This window comes from Urtica dioica, chromosome 2, assembly GCF_054948205.1.
Source record: "Urtica dioica subsp. dioica isolate 48M chromosome 2, U.dioica_male_clone48M_v1_H2, whole genome shotgun sequence".
NCBI lineage: Eukaryota > Viridiplantae > Streptophyta > Magnoliopsida > Rosales > Urticaceae > Urtica > Urtica dioica.
In genome coordinates this window covers 40,992,629-41,009,808 of record NC_142757.1, presented here as the reverse complement: position 1 = coordinate 41,009,808, position 17,180 = coordinate 40,992,629, and the positions used below count along the sequence as shown (strand labels likewise).

Below are 17,180 nucleotides of genomic sequence, written 5' to 3'. Positions count from 1 at the left end.
GTTTGATGAAATTTGATCAATTTTTAATATACTACAATAGTTAATTTAATTTATTTAGGTAAGTCATTAAGACAAGAACTGTAAAGCTATACTTTTAATATTTGTATAGTTCTACTATAATTTTGGTTAAAGATAGTTGTTGAACTATTTTAAACAATTGTTAAACAATATATAGAAAAGATTGTTATATATATATATATATATATATATATATATATATATATATATATATATATGCTACAACAATTACATAGTGGCAAATATATTGTAATAAATGTAGCCAATAACTTATCTAAGAAACTGGTTTCTTGAGTCTTAAACCAAACAAAAAAAATTACAAACTAGAAGAATAAAACCAAAAACAGAAAACAAACAATTTTATTATCCTGTGACAAAGTTGTGTACATATAGCCTTATAGCTAGTTTCTCTATGTTTAAATTTTCATGCTTCGACAAAGTTGTGCATCAGTTTTCCTTTAATATTGGAAAATTTTAAATATATAATAATTTATGTACCTAATTCAAATTTTTTTAAAAATGTATTAATAATTAGAAGGACAAATCTGAGATTTATCAATGCATTAAACGTGTACACGTCAGTGTCATGGCTAATAATAAAAAGATTATGAAAATATTAGCTAGATTGCATAATAACGCCAGCGATGGCTTAATTTATTACAAATCTTTGAAAAAGTTCAAAACAAAATACCCAAAAATTGTTAGTATACTTATATGGTGTTGAATTTCATTAAAAAAAAAAATAGTAAAAATGACTTAAATACCACAAATTTATTGTTTGCAGATCATTGCGCTAAGAAAATCGCCCAAACAACACATCTCCTTAAAAATTTAGTCAAACTATTAGTTTTATTTAAATGAATATTCAATTAAGGTTTCAATATTCTTATTCTACCCCACAACAAATACCCAAACCTTTTCAAAAACTAATTTCAACATTTCAAAGCCAAGCATACTCTTGGACCACCATTTCAATGTTCTTTCCGATTAAACCCTAAGAAAGAAAATAAGAGAGGGCTTTGGATTCGTCACCTTGTCAGTCGGCAGAGATCTCAAGGCTTCGATTCCGATGATTTCGAAAGAAGAGTCGCACATGGCGCCATTCAACGTTCGGGATCTCAAAAGCCACATTTGATTTCAGCTCATACAAAGCATGTTTCTCCATATACGTAATCCTCCGCCTCATCTCCTCAGCTTGACGAGCTGGCCACGTCCTTCATCGGTCCTCTCCGCCAACAAAGACGCAGAAGCCAAGGCCACGACATCAACTCTCTTGACCACGACAACTACATGGTTCGTAAACATCGCATATTTTATTTTTCATATGCCTACACTATCACAAAACGTTTATCAAGTACGGCCTTCGATCGTAGTCTTTCAAAAACGATTACAGTTTATGTTATATGTCATTTAGTGTACCAGAGTCTTTTCACTTTACATACGATTTCAGCTTTTTGCAGTAGTTTATATATACACGATAACCGTAGTAAAAACATACTACTATAATTTATACATGTAGTGTATGTCTCATGAAGAAAAACTACAATGTTAGTTAGTAGTTTTATTTTATTCAAATCATTTATATATTATAGGCTACTTATTCTTATTGTAATCTTACTATACGACTACTGCGATTGTCTGAATTATACGCATCTTGTTATTTAAGACTACTGTTGTAAAGAGTAGTAAAAATTACTTATTGTTATTGCTTTTGTTATATTAATTATAGTTAATAAGATTAATTATTATTATTGCTTTTTTTATGTTAATTATAGTTAATATGATTAATTATTGTTATTGTTACTATTATTAAGATTAATTATAGTTATTTCTAATAAGATTAACTATTGTTTTTTTAGAAGTGGCACTATCGGCCAAGGTTACATGATATATATTCGCAATGCAAGAGCAGGAGACATATCGGTCAAGGTTACATGATAGTACATGGGCATTAAGCTGAAAGAGATAAATCTCCACCAGTATAAGGGACATGCATTTCTGCAGCCCATGGAGGTGATCTCAGGACCTCACGTGAGGTAGGTGTAGGGTGTCACTAGATCAAGCTAGGAACCACTAAGATTAACTATTGTCATTGTAACTATTAATAAGACTAACTATTATTATTTTATGCTAATAATATTTGATATGAGATTAACTATTGTTGATTTTTTTTTAAATAACAAGTGGCTTTTCATTAGAAAATGGGTAGAACACCCAGGAGTGTAGACACCAAACTCCGTACATTAGGAAAAATAAAAACCTCAAGTCGTGAATGATTAAACACTAGAATCGAATGATAGCACACCAAATGTAAACTTAGCTTCCATTTGGCGGTAGACATACAAAACACACTCAATTTAGAGCAACAACATGACTCGTTTAAAAATACCTCAAAAGTTGATGGAAGAATCCAATCACCCGTGGACCATCCACCTCGAAAAAGAACGCTTGAGTACATGTACACTCAAATCTCTAAATGAAAAACCTAAAACATGACTAATCCATCTTCAGAACAACAATCCTGTGGGGTTGGTTGTCAATAAAAAAACCAACAAACAAAAATAAAAAACTACAAATCAGTCTTCTAAAAATGCACCTAACATCTGCCCCGAGCGAAACCTCCTAGAATAGGGGTTTGGCAGGGAAGGAAGGCAGCCGACAAAGACGACCACCACCGATGAGCTCCACCAAAAATCGACAACCGTAAAGACCTTGGATCTCACCATCTAGGGCGGCGCAGTAGCCGCAACACACCGAGCGAGGCGACCACCTTTGAACCCAACGCCAACGACAGAGATGACCTTGGTCCTTACAACCGATGACAAAAGAGCCTAAAAATGTTGTCGGAGATGACAAGCCAGAATAGCTGACATCGCATCAGAGATCCAAAGGGGATGACTGCGGTCCTCACTCGACGACATCGGAGCGCGAGACGGAGATCTGGAAAACAAAAAGAAAGGAAGAAATACAGAGAGCATTGAAGTATGAAACTTGCAGAGGAGAAAGCTCCCCCGAGGTCGGAGCTGGGCCGGCGTCTGAAACCCCAAAGGGGCGGCGGCTGAAGCAAGTTAGGGTTTTGTTACGCATACGAGAGAGAGAGAGAGAGAGAGAGAGAGAGAGAGAGAGAGAGAGAGAGAGAAGTCTTATTTTTTACGTATCGTGTGTAGATTAACTATTGTTATTGTTACTATTAATAACTATTATTTTGAAAAATTAATTGAAAAATGTAATATGTTATAATATTAGCTATTCATTTAAAAAAAAATAGTTTGAGTATAATTTTAATTGACCACTGAGAAATTGCTAATGACTTACAAATTTAAATACCAAAATGTCGTTAAAATAATAATTCTGAGATTTTTTTCCTTTTTGGTTAAAAATCCAAAATAAAAACTTCGGATATAATGTTTTAGTGATGAATGATGATACATAAGAAGATATGACCAACATAACACATTATTAAGACAAACCGAAACAATGAATGAGTAGATGGCAAAAGGAAACGGTTGAGAGTTGGGAATAACGAAATAGATAGGAGATAGAAAAAGTAGTTGTGGAATGTCCTTAAAAAAGAGGGCTCGAAGACAATTTATATGGGGTAATTTAATGTAGAGAATAAAGATGATATAAAATGAAAATTGATGTATCTGAATTTATCTGACTTCACCGATGAGCTCAGCCAAGCTGAGACGAAGTTGCCAACGAACTCTGATATTGTCTCTGCTCAGGGCTGAATTTAAGTCAGCTATTTGCATAAGCCATCAATATGGTTGCATAAGAACAAGTCAACTAGCTAGTCCTTGTCATTTCATTAGCCACTAGTACTAGAGAACAAAGCATTTGCAACTAAATTTGGATGATAAGACTAGAAAATGTCTTATCAGATTGACTTTTGACTAGGTAATAATAATTTTATTAATAATTATGATAAAAAGCGCGGCTGCGTCTGCATGGTCAAGCGTAGAGAGAAGGGTTGCTGGGCCGGTGGGGGTTGGATCGTATTGTTTAGGCAAACGATTAATATCTTCTAAAGGAAACTATTTGTAAAAAAAACAATTAGGGTAAATACTAAGTAATCTATAAATAATTATGCACATGACATCTTGATTGATTCTGAATTCAATTTCTAAAGCAAAATGATTGTTCTTTTTAGTAAATTATTTTTGTGGTAACTCGAATTCATTATCTTCTCATTTAGAGATGAGTAGAGCAAAATCATTGTTGGACTATTAATTTTCTAGGTCCTTTATCATTAAGTTTTATTTTTATTAAATTCAATAAGTAGTCAACTTATAAAAATATATTTACAAAAGAAAAAATATTAACAGCTCTCATGTAGAACCATTTGGAAACAATATGAATCTCTCGTTTGTCTCAAACCACCAACCTAAATTTGGGCATTTGGAATGAATTTATTCCCACTTTCATTCCAAACGGAATTTTGTGTTTGATTGGAAAAATGAATTTCTTTCAATGTTGAACGGAATTTCAGTGTACATGAAATGGAAGTTTCGTTCAAGTTGCAGAAATTTTCAGTTCCATACATAAAAAAAAAATAATTAAATCAATATTTTTTTCAAAAAATTAAAATAGTATTTTTTAAATAAGAACTGGAATGTAAAAATAAAAATAAAAGTTATTGAAAACGGACTCGTTAAAACCATTTGAGGATCGGTAAAGGAAAGAGTGCATTTATATATGGGAATTAAATTAGAAACTTTATAATGAAAATAAATATATGAGAATTAGAATAGTTTAAGAGAGTAGGAGAAGATGGGTGAAATTTGGGAGAAGAAAAAAGAGGGGTTGAAAAATAGAAACTGAAAAACAATCTGAATAATATATTATTATTGCCACATTCATAATTCCCATTTGTTTTGAGACATTGGATTTGCAACGGTCACAAATCCAACGCCTCTAATTTATTTAAAAAAAAAAATAAGAGAACAAACCTTGAAAGCAACAAAAAGAACAACTTTGTACCCTTTCACTCATTTCTGGTGCTGGAAGGAATATTTTCGTTTCTCGACTGCCATCGGAAGAAAAATTAGTTCTTCTAAACTGGCCGAAAGGAAATAGAATTCCACCCCATTTTAGTACCACAAGCTCAGGTCTACACCTAGCTCTCTTTAATTTTATATTTTTCTTATCGTTATTTTTTTTAGAAACCTATTTTATGTAATAATGGTCTTTTTCTCCCTTATAGACGTGCTTGCTGGACAACTTTTATGTCGTTAGAAACCTGATATTAAAAGCTTTCTTACATGTTCAATTATTTTGGATGTTAGTGCTCATATTGTTCAGTTTTTTCAAAGTGTTATCAACAGGGGTATGTAAAAAAAAAACCAAAAACCCATAAATTTAATCGGACTATCGGTTTTAAACCACCGGTCGGGTTTATAACGATTTTTTACTAATTCGGTCCAAATCCAAATCCAATATAGTAATAATATTATATCTTATTTTCTTTGTGTATGGTATAGATTGTTTGGTTGTTTATCGTACATTCATATTGATGACTCTGTTCGGAGTAAGCTCAATCCGAAGTCTAAGAAATGTTATTTCATTGGTTATGGTGACATTGAGCTCGGCTATCGTTTCTGAGATGCCGATGCGAGGAAGACTGTTTAGAGTAGGAACGTTGTCTTCAACAAGCAGACGATGTATAAGGTCGAGCTGAAAAGGAGCTCAACGAGCTAAATGGGAGCCCGGCTCTTGTCTCCCATCTCCCCTGATTTCTCACCTCTCCTCTTTGTGAATACCGTGTGTTTTACATCGTGGGTCTATAAGGTGGAACAAGAAGTGGTGCCAGAACGTCAGCTCCTTCAAAGAAAGCTCCAATGAAGAAGAAGAATGTCGCGAAGAAAGTTATGGATTTTGAGACGACCAAGCATGGAGTTTGTGTTATGGGTATGATATCAGGAGATAGTGCTGATTGTCAGGCCAGAGGTGCTCTCCCTGGAAAGTCATCTCTCACCAAGGAGCATGGCCTTGCTCGGAAATCTCTCAAAAGTTCTCAGAGAATTGCTCTTAGAATTGTCGATGACACCGTGTTCATTCTTCTAGCGAGTCTACAGAAGAAGAAATCATGCCCTCTTCTTCGTCCTCTGAAGAGGATGTTCCCTTTGTCATTGCCAAGGATCAGTCCACCCATCTCTCTAATTGAAGCCTCTCATGTAATGATCCAAGGTATGTCTAATCTTATTGTCTCTAGAGTTGATGTGGAGAAGAATGTAGAGATTAGGATTGATGATGACACTACTATATAGAACTCTGAGTCTAGGGTTGATGAACTTGAGGAGCTTCCAAGGACTTTGACAACTTTGAGTCTTTCTTGGATCTCACTGATCCTCCATGTGCGGATGCGATAGATCGGATCCTTGATTTATCTCACGGAGTGGTGGATCATGTCAGTCTAAATCTTGCTTCGACAACTGGTGATGATGTCGATAAGGATGCTCGTCCTCCTTCTAAACATGTTGGCATGGAGACTGAGACTGCTATTGAAGTAAGAAGTGAAAAGGCTCATGTTGAGTTTGTGCATGATGATGGTAATAAGACCTCTAAGAAGCGGAAAATTGTATATGATTATGAGGCGGTGTTGGCCTCTTTGGCTTATGAAAAGAAGAAGAAGAAAACTACTGAGAAGGGGAAGAAGAAGATAAAGATAGAAAAATTTGGGTTGAACCAGAAGAAGTGCATGAAGAAGAATCCAGCAAGAAAGTTGTTGAGGGAGATGTTGCCAACATATAAGGCGACATCTGGGAGGAAGATGAAGAGAATGAGCCCTCTAAAAAGCTTCCAAGGGCTGGGAAGCATTCTATTGTAGGAAAGAAACTGCCTAAGGATATCCATCTTGCTCCGCTTGACAATGTGTCCTTCCATGCAGAAGAACATATTGTGAATTGGAAATATGTGTACTACAAGAGAATTGTAGCTGAAAGGGAGCTTTCCAAGGAAGCTCAGAAGATCAGCGAGTCATGGAGTTACTGGGAGATGTCAAGTTAATGAGGACTGTTGTTGGGATTGGGTCTTACTATCCCACACTTGTGAAGGAGTTCATTGTGAACATGCCATCAGGACTCAATAAGGCTGACAGTCCTGACTTCATAAAAATCTTTGTGAGAGGCCACGACTTCTCTATCTCTCCTGAGGTGATCAATGAGTACCTTGGTCGGGGAAGGATTATAATTGCTGACAGGCTGGTTAATCAAGCAATAGTGGATGAGCTTTTAGGTTGTGATGACAAAGTTTGGCCTAAGAATGGACTGTTCCCTTTGACCTATCTGAGTGCCAAGTATTATGTCCTCTACAAGATTGGGATTTCCAATTGGACTCTTTCTGCTCATGGCTTTGGCGTTACTCCTGCTCTTGCCAATCTTCTGTATCAAATGGGTACTCATGCGTCTTTTGATTTTGGAGAATTTATTCTTGATCATTTGGTCAAGCATGCAGAGTCCTATATTGTGAAGCTCCTTATTGGCTCTCGATTCTTCATCACTAGAATTCTTCTCTCCCAGATGAAGGACATCCTTCGTGAAAAAGATCTTGCTGGAGCCTCGTCTAAACTGCCGGATTTCAGTCACAAACTCTTGATAGGGAAACATGCTCGTGACATTGTTTCACTATTTGGAGCAACATATGTCGAGTCAGTTGATTCTCTTGATGTGAGTTTCCTATTTGGTCATGTGAGTAGTGATGTCCTGAAAGCTCTCATTCAAGAGGTTGTCTCCCTCAAGAGACCATTAACTCATCCTTTCACCGAAAAGTTGTGCTAGAAGGGCTAATTAAAGCCAAAACTTCTATTACTCACACAGATGGTGCTGCTACCTCACAACATGTCTCTCCTGTTGTTGCTTCCACTGTTGCTCCCATTGAAGATGAGAAAGATGATGAAGAGGAAGGTGAAAATGAAGAAGGTGTTGAAGAAGATGAATAGGAAGAATATGTTGATGAGGGAACTACATGTTCTTGATTTCTGCTCGGTTGCATTCCAAACTTCTTTGCGGCTTATGGTTAGCTTTTATGGTGTTTGTTTCAGTATTTTTTTGCTATGCTTCAGTCTTGCCTCCCTCGGTTTTGGTTATCCTTGCCTTTGGTCTGTTTTAAAGACAATCAATGGGAGAGGTATTGTTTATTCGATCTGAATTATTATTTTCTAACTACTTATCTAATGCATGATGAATACTGCTTTGGAAGTGTTTTCCTGAAAAATAGCCAAATGGTGAGTTTTTTGTTACATCTGTTATTGCCTTATTTTTACTGAAAGCTCATTTGAAAAGATGTAGTGCAACTTATTGCACATTGTGCTCAGACGTCTTGTTCGTATACGCGGAACTATATTCCTGACAAGTGTCCTGTTTTGCCATACTGACATTCTTCATTGGTTCCCTTCCTGTTTATGAGGAAGGAAACCCTAGATTGACTTCCAGAGACGTTCACTACTATGAAAGTCATGTGCTTCATCCTTAGTAGTTCTTGAGGTATTCATTCACACTTTTAAGGTTTCTAGACCTGCACGATCGGCGAACTGGAAAACTGAATGTGTGATGTTTGTGGTGTAATTCTCGAAACACATCTTCTGATCCATTAAGTGCAAAAGAATTATTATGAGTTCGGTAATTGCATGGTTGCTATTTCACGTGCATTGATATTTGAGATCTACGAAACACACGTGAGAGTGTTTGAGAGTGGAAGTGATGGGAGCTTAGATTCAGGATGGGCCTGAGTTGAAATTCACGGGTAGTACTAGAAAAAGGGCATTGAAGCATAGATTGTTCATATAAGTCCATTGTCGTACTTTTACTACTTTTCATATAGTGAATTTCCTTTCCACTGAACACACTGCCCTCCATAGTAGGTGACGTTGCAGTAAACTGGGTTACCACATTTTGTGTCATTTTCTTTATGCACTGTTTATATGTTTATCCATCTATAGTATCATAACAAGTTGTCGCATACGTTGGCTCTACATCGTGTACGTCATCTTGACTCTGTCTAAACATAATTTCACTACCGAGATCAGGTTCTTCATAAACTTGGGCACATGTCTGACCTTTGTGATCTTTCAGACTTGCCCATTTGACATCTTCAACCTGACATCTCCAATGCCGACAATGTCTGGAGGCTCGCCATCAGCCAGGTAGACCTTGTCATGATCTCCAACAACGTAGTTCTCCATAGCGTCGGGATGTGCCATGGTGTAGAATGATGCTCCCAAATCGAGCACCCATGAGTCAATTAAGCTATCGACCGATAACACCAGCGCATCGGTCAAGTCCTCCGAGGTGGCGTTGACGCCGGCCTTGTTCGCTTTAGGCGGTGACTTGCAATACTTCATGATGTGACCCGCCTGGCCACAATTCCAGCACTCTGACTTCGGCCATTGCGTGACTTCGAACTGCCCTTCCATCGGTTCTGGTTTATGTCGTGGTTTCTCCCCTTGTTCTCCATGTGCAAGGCCGAGCTCGTCAAGGTCTCGCCAGAGTCAATTCATCGCACTTCTTCGGCAAGAATGCGATCTCTGATATTGTTGAACTTCATGTCGAGGATGATTCCCCCATATAACCATATAAATGCGGAAACGTAATTAATTACGCTAATCATGAGCTAATTAATTCAATGATTATATGACAAGATCTAGATATACGTTAATTAAAAATTATAAGAGAGCATATAAGTCAAGCAACCGAAACAAGAGTAAACAAGTACTTACATTGATTTTCGGTTCACGAACTGAAAGCTTTCACAATCCGTCTTCGTCTTGAACGTACAAGCCTCCACACGATCAAATAAGGGACTCTACTTCAAGGATACGATGTGATGACACCTTAGTCTTCCGAAACGTAATCTCCGAGACGAATAAGAAAGATGAGTGGGCACAGTCTTTATCTCACTAGATCACGAAACTAGGTGTTTCGAGATCCCTCTCTTATTTTACTAAGAATGGAAACGAATTTCCGAGGGAAGAGAAGCAGAAGTGCACGGCCAAGGGATGGCTAGGTTGCACGAAATTTTCACCAAAAATTGCTTAAAATAATTGCTTATTTTTGTCTTCTCATGAACCCCTATTTATAGTAGTAAAAAGGAGATATTCATGGAATCTTCCAGAATATTTTATTTCCTTTTATTGTGTTCACACTAGTGGATTAAATCTAGGCCATTGGATCTCATCTAGTGAATCCTACTTTTTCTCTCATCCATCAGATCAATATCTATGGGATATTATTCTTTTATTTAAATAGAGAATAATTTATTTAGTGAGATAATAAAAGAGAATATATTATTCTCCTAAATATTCTCCTAAATACTTTCCTTTAAATAAGGAGAAAATATAGGACAATATCTTATATTTTTCTCTCTCCTTTATTTAAACAACTAAAGAGAAAATATTGGTAAATACCAATATTGAAAAAATCGGATTTGGAGGCACACGGCCAAGGGGATTTGCGCAAATCCTATGCCGAAATTCCCAATTCGATTTTTCCATGTGTGCAAGGCCCAATTGCTTAAAACTCAATTAATCATTTATTTACTTGGTCCAACAATAAACAAATAATTAATAATTGTTTATTTACTTGATCAAACAATAAATAAACAATTCTACCATAAATATTTATTTAATTCTGCGAATACCCGTTTTCCAGAATTAATGTTGTCAATCACAATTACAACAAGTGAGATTAATAATGATAAACATTATTATACGAAAGTTCTTATCCGCCTTTATCAGAGCCGAATCGGGGACTATGGACCTAGTAATAGAAGCTTAACAAATCCGATGAAAAAGACGAAATAGTCATTTCTCTTTTTCCATCGATTCGTTTAATCTTGGTCAAATACTCCACCTTGTAAGCCAAGACTAAACTCTCTTTTATACTAGAATTATATTTACTCATCGTGACGAGTGTCCACTGATATAGTCAGTTTGTGATCAAGATCCTCCAGGTTCAACCCGTGTCAAGAGAAGTCAATTTTTCCGTTATACTTCTCTTGATACATATCAGCCCTAAGCATTGTTGCTTCCCCAGCGAAAGATTCTTTCGAACGTTACTTACTTCGAAAGTGCGCGCAATCTATCGGTTCTGGAATCAACCCTTAGGTGAGAGAACATTAACCTTCTTTCAGGAAGGCTGGATTCCATATCTGTAAATCATTTCTCACTCGAATTATGCTCTGAGAAAACTCCCAAGACATAAGCTGTGATTAGCATGAATAGCCTTTTAGCGAATGAGTCAAAGAGCTCAGTAACATAACCCAGTGTCCATGATCACTTCAGGATTTAGATCAAGTCTCACTATGACCATCATAGTGGCCTCGGTTAGTGTGTCGTAACGGTCCTTAAACGACACATCTACACCAAGACATGTCCGGGTCGTTCACTTACCACAAGTGTAGAATGCTCCCACTTAGTGATCAGCTTTCACCCATGTGTTCCACATATATGACTTTAGATATAGTTTTCAAGGCGTATATCAGTCATCGACCATGTTTTAGCACACAGCCCGAACTCAGGTGCCCAGCACGTGACTCAGTTAGATACGGAGGCTATGGAATAATGAATGTTTAATAAATCTCATTAAATAAGAAATAATGCTTTCAATTCAAATAGATAATAAATGCCAAACTTTATTTTATTAATAATTTCAACGAGAATTTACATAAGTATCTTCTCGTGGGCAAGAATTCCTAACAATCTCCCACTTTGACCTAGAGAAGATATGGCATGTATCTAAGGCCTATTCCTCCCATATGTTTCATGAACACATGTTCAGATAGTCCCTTTGTCATTTGATCCGCAATGTTGTCCAACGTCGAGATCTTCATGACTGCCACGTCTCATCTTCGAACTATTTCTCTTATAAGGTGGTATTTACGTTCTATATGCTTTCCTCTCTTATGACTGCGAGGTTCCTTTGAGTTTGCGATGGCTCCAGTGTTATCAAGTGGAGTTGCACAGGCTCGTTCATTTTAGGAACTACCTCCAATTCGGCTAAGAAATTCTTAAGCCAAACAGCCTCTTTGGCTGCCTCGGAAGCTGCAATATATAGTAGAGTCTGCGATACTAGATTGCTTAATGCTTCTCCAGACAATCGCTCATCCATTGAGAGTGAACACTGATCCAGACGTAGACTTCAACATGTCACGGTCTGCCTGAAAATCAGAGTCAGTGTATCCTTGTATCACCAAGTCATTACTTGTGTATATAAGCATCATGTCTCTAGTTCTCTTAAGATATTTTAGGATATGCTTAATAGCTATCCAATGTTCTTGACCAGGGTTTGACTGGTATCTACTAACAACTCCCACTGCATAGCATATGTCGGGTCTAGTACACAACATGGCATACATCAGACTCCCAACTGCTGAGGCATATGGAACTCGACTCATATCCTCTACTTCTTGCGGTGTCTTAGGACACTGCTCTTTCGACAGGAACTTTCCTGAACGAATTGGCAATAATACCCCATGGGCATTTTGCATCGAGAAGCGAGAAAGTACCTTATCTATATAAGTACCTTGAGACAGAGCTAGTAGTTTGTTCTTCCTATCACGAATGATTTGGATTCCTAGAACAAAAGCAGCATTCCCCAAATCCTTCATTTGGAATTGCTTTGCCAGCCACTCCAGTATATCAGACATTACTTTAATATCGCTTCCTATAAGGAGGATATCGTCTACATAAAGGACTAAGAAAACAATTACTTTCTTCGAGTACTTGTAAACACAAGGCTCAGAAAGGTTTTATTCGAAACCATAGGTCTTGATCACCTCATCAAACTTTTGGTTCCAGGATCTAGACGCTTGCTTGAGTCCATAAATGGACTTCAATAATTTGCAGACCTTGTGCTCTTGACCCTTTTCTGTGAATCCGTCTGGTTGAGCCATATAGATTTCTTCTTCCAGATAGCCATTCAAGAATGCCGTCTTTACGTCCATTTGCCAAATCTCATAATCGTAATGAGCGACAATGGCCAGAAGAATTCTGATGGATTTAAACATGGCTACATGAGAGAAGGTTTCGTCGTAGTCGATTCCTTCTCTTTGGGTAAAACCCTTAGCCACAAGTCTAGCCTTAAAAGTTTTGACTTGTCCATCAGCTCCTTTCTTCCTCTTATAGATCCACTTGCACCCAATCGGTCTAATTTGTTCGGGTGCATCTACAAGAGTCCAGACTGAGTTCGAGTGCATAGACTCTATCTCTAGATTCATGGCTTCTAGCCATTTTTCTTTGTCCAAGTCGACCATGGCATCATTAAATGACACGGGGTCGTCGTCGTTCGCATCCAAGGCAACGACGTTTGCTTCAAAACCAAGATATCGGTCGGGCTCTCTAGAGACCCTCCCACTACGATGAGGCAGTGTAGCACTTGGACCAACGTTTGTGTTTTCTTCTTCATCTCCCACTCTCACAACAATTGTAGGTGGAGATGGATCCCCTTGGACATTAGTCTTCAGAGTTGGTCTAACAGTTTCCTCGAGTATAATTGTACTTCGAGGCTTATGATTTTTAACATAATCATCTTCAAGAAAAGTAGCATGAGTTGAAACGAATGTTTTCCTATCAATAGGATCATAAAATATACCTCATTTTGTCCCTTCTGGATAACCAACAAAGAAACAAACGTTTGTTCTTGGTTCCAACTTGCTCGATTTCTTTTTCAAGACATGAGCGGGACAACCCCAAATACGGAAGTGACGCAAACCTTCAGGTGCTCCATTCCATAGTACTTTGGGTGTTTCGGATACAGATTTTGAAGGAACTTGATTTAAGATATACATGGCAGTCTTTAATGCATAACCCCAGAAAGATGTTGAAAGTGAAGAGTAGTTAATCATGGATCTTACCATGTCTAATAAAGTTCTATTTCTCCTTTCAGCAACCCCATTTTGTTGAGGGTTACCAGGAGCCGATAATTGCGACTCAATCCCATGCTCAAGCAAGTAATCGGTGAACTCATTGTCTAAGAACTCGCCTCCCCGATCCGATCGAAAGGTCTTAATAGTCTTACCCAATTGGTTTTCAACACAAGCACGAAATTCTTTGAACTTACTAAAAGTTTCAGATTTTCGTTGCATTAGGTAAATGAAACCATATCTAGAATAGTCGTCAGTAAATGTGACGAAGTATTCATAACCGCCTCTCGCAGCTTCACTCATTGGTCCACAGACGTCAGAGTGAACAAGTTGCAGAGGTTCGGTGGCTCTTAATCCTTTTCCAGCAAAAGATCGCTTGGTCATTTTTCCTTCAATACAGGATTCACAAACCAGCAGAGTTCCCACTTGAAGGTGTTTCAACGGCCCAAGCCTTGAAAGCCTCTCTAGCCTCTTTATATTTATATGACCAAGTCTTAAGTGCCATAAATAGGTTTGTTCATCACTAGACAGTTTAATTTTCTTATTAGATGTGAGTTTAGCTACTTTAAACATTTCAGCATTAAATGAACATTTATTTTCAGGAGTTAATACATATAAACCATTATATAATAAGGCATCACATATTAATCTTCCATCTAAAGAAACACTCATAGTTTTCTCATTCACAGATAAAGAAAATTTTTGTTTAAGTAGTTCAGAAACTGAAATTAGGTTTCTACAGAACCCAGGAATAAAATAAACTGAATCTAATATCAAATATTTATTTCCAAATCGGAGTCGAACTATTCCTAAAGCTTTAGCCGTGACGGACTCTCTGTTCCCCACTCTAAGCTGTAGTTCGTCTCCCCTCAGTTCCTCCCACGAGTCAAACACATGTAAGGTTGTACAAACATGATTAGTTGTCCCCGAATCAATTATCCAGGATGAGAGAGAATCTCCAGCATATAATGCTTCTAATACATGTAAGTGAGTGAACGGTACATTACCTTCACACGACTCAGGGCTGATGTCATCATCATCAGGAATCACTATAAGTGATGGCCTTTCCATTACGAGAACATTCTCTAATGGTAAATCTTCTGGTGAAGGTGGACAAGGCTGTGGTGCCAAACTCGGTTGCACCTGATGGTAAGCATACTCTACCAAACCATCACGCCAAGAAAGAAGTTCGCTTTGAAACTTCGTCATCTTATAATCCGGGCCAAAACCACGAAAGTAAATGACAAAATCGGCGTATTCCTCGGCGAGTGAATTCAGAATAATTTCAACCCGAGTTGCCTCATCAATCTTTGTGCCCCGAAAGGCAGCTAGATTCATCCAATCCGACATGTTTCTCATATAGAGAACTGCGCATTCACCAGACTTCATTTTGTTATCCATAATATACTTCAAGAGATCATAATTCGAAGTCATGCTGAAATTAATAAAATACAAGTACATAAATTACTAATGAAAAGAAAAAACATTCATCATATAAATTTAGGAAATAAAAAACATAATGCATACGGGTAAAAATACTAAAGATATTAAAAGACCCAGTTTTTTATATTCCAAGGTAATTCGACTAATAGTCACAGTCCATTTCACTCTGGTGACGTAACAGAGTGCACCTAGTGAAAATGAGAACCATCTCAGATTAGTGAACAATCACAGTACATGTACCTTCATAACTATGCTCACCAACTACCATTTTAATAGGAATCGTTGGCCACATGAGCAACCACCGGTTGGTTCATGCATGAGTCAACCCAACATTTCAGTGAAAGAAATCTAGCCCATACGCACTAGCATAACTAATACACGCAGGGATCAACTCTCCCACCTATCGTCAGAGACACAACCTTGGTATTGGAATCAGAAAAGCCCTTCCGAATGGAACTGACCACCATGTTTAGAAAACCGCCGGTCACGAGGGGATCTTTCATCCTCACGGTGTTGTGTCAATGTTGGAGGCCTAAGACTCAATATACTTTTAGTATTTTAATTTCCTAGCATTAACTTTAATCTAGGTGATACACTCGTGTTTACTAAATCATATTAAAAACTCGAGTGATTCTAAGCTACCCTTAAAAACAATAAGTTTCGATATAGCTTAGTCATTAGGAAATTGTAACATTCTACTCTTGATTATCCTAATAGTATTCCTTCACGGAAAAGCTCCCAGTAGAGAAGGTGAGACATTAGGTCTTCTTAAGTACCTCTCAGCTTAGCCTCTTATCAGCTTGGTGACAAAGCTCTCCGATCCGTTCAACTCATTCATTAATTAACTATCCTAATCCAAGTAGACAATTTTAATGAATGAAAGCACATGACAACCATAAACATACGATACACGATCAAAGTTATAGTATACAAGCATGGCAAAGCAATTAAATAAACAAGCATAGCAAGCATGGTTTGATTTGTGTTGATCGTATCCTAATTGACTCTTTAAAAAATAAATCAAGATGAGCCCAATCATATTGACCCATGGATTCAATTAGGCCCATTCTTATGTCCTTTAAAAAAATAAATCAATATCAAATTATTTAATTTTTCTAAGTTTTTTATCGAAAAAATAATTAAGTAAGGGCCCATTCCAATGTCCCATTTAAAATAAATCGATATCATAATAATTTATTTTGTAATGTTTTAAATAAAAATCATTAGGGCTCAGCCCATACAATTAATTAAATAAAACATTTAAAAAACTTAATTTTTTTTCGGTAATTTTTTTTTTGATGAGTGGGCCCGTGGGCCCACTAGGGTTTCCGGGCTGAGGCCCGGACGAATCCTCTAATCTTGACCTAGGTCAATATTAGACTTGAGGCTGCACCGGACCGCCGCCGCCATGAGGGCGCGGCCCGGCACAAAGAGGACGGCCGAGACTTGTCACAGAATTGTGTGACAAGTTTTCTTGTGGCGTAGTCGTGGAGGTTTTCTTCGTCCGTCATGCTTCTTCGTTGTGTGTCCGTCTCGTATCTCGCCGATCGTCGTGATCAAGAACGTCGCTCGTCGGATTACAATAATAATAATAGATTTACAAAAAATCCTATATCCTTTGAATTTCGGGTGTACAAAAAATCTAGAAAAGCGAGAATAAAAAATTCTACGATCAACCACAAATCACAATTCACATAATCATATATTGAATTGCATGAACTTCATATCAAAATATAAATTCATTCAAACCATATTAAATTTAATCACATGAACGAATCAATTAATTAAGTAAATCGACTAGCTCTGATACCACTTGTCGGGGATGATTCCCCCATATAACCATATAAATGCGGAAACGTAAT

General features: G+C 37.3%; 1 protein-coding gene across 1 annotated transcript; it reads left to right on the top strand.

Moving 5' to 3' along the window:
• Positions 1-7,025: 7,025 nt before the first annotated feature.
• LOC149404767 (uncharacterized) lies at positions 7,026-7,796 on the top strand. Its single transcript, XM_089607664.1, has one exon. The coding sequence runs from the start codon at positions 7,026-7,028 to the stop codon at positions 7,794-7,796; it is 771 nt and encodes a 256-aa protein (XP_089463790.1).
• The last annotated feature ends 9,384 nt before the right edge of the window (positions 7,797-17,180 follow it).

Bases quoted from the DNA above. Each gene is read 5' to 3' on its own strand.
- LOC149404767 (XM_089607664.1), top strand. From the start codon at position 7,026: ATGAGGACTGTTGTTGGGATTGGGTCTTACTATCCCACACTTGTGAAG.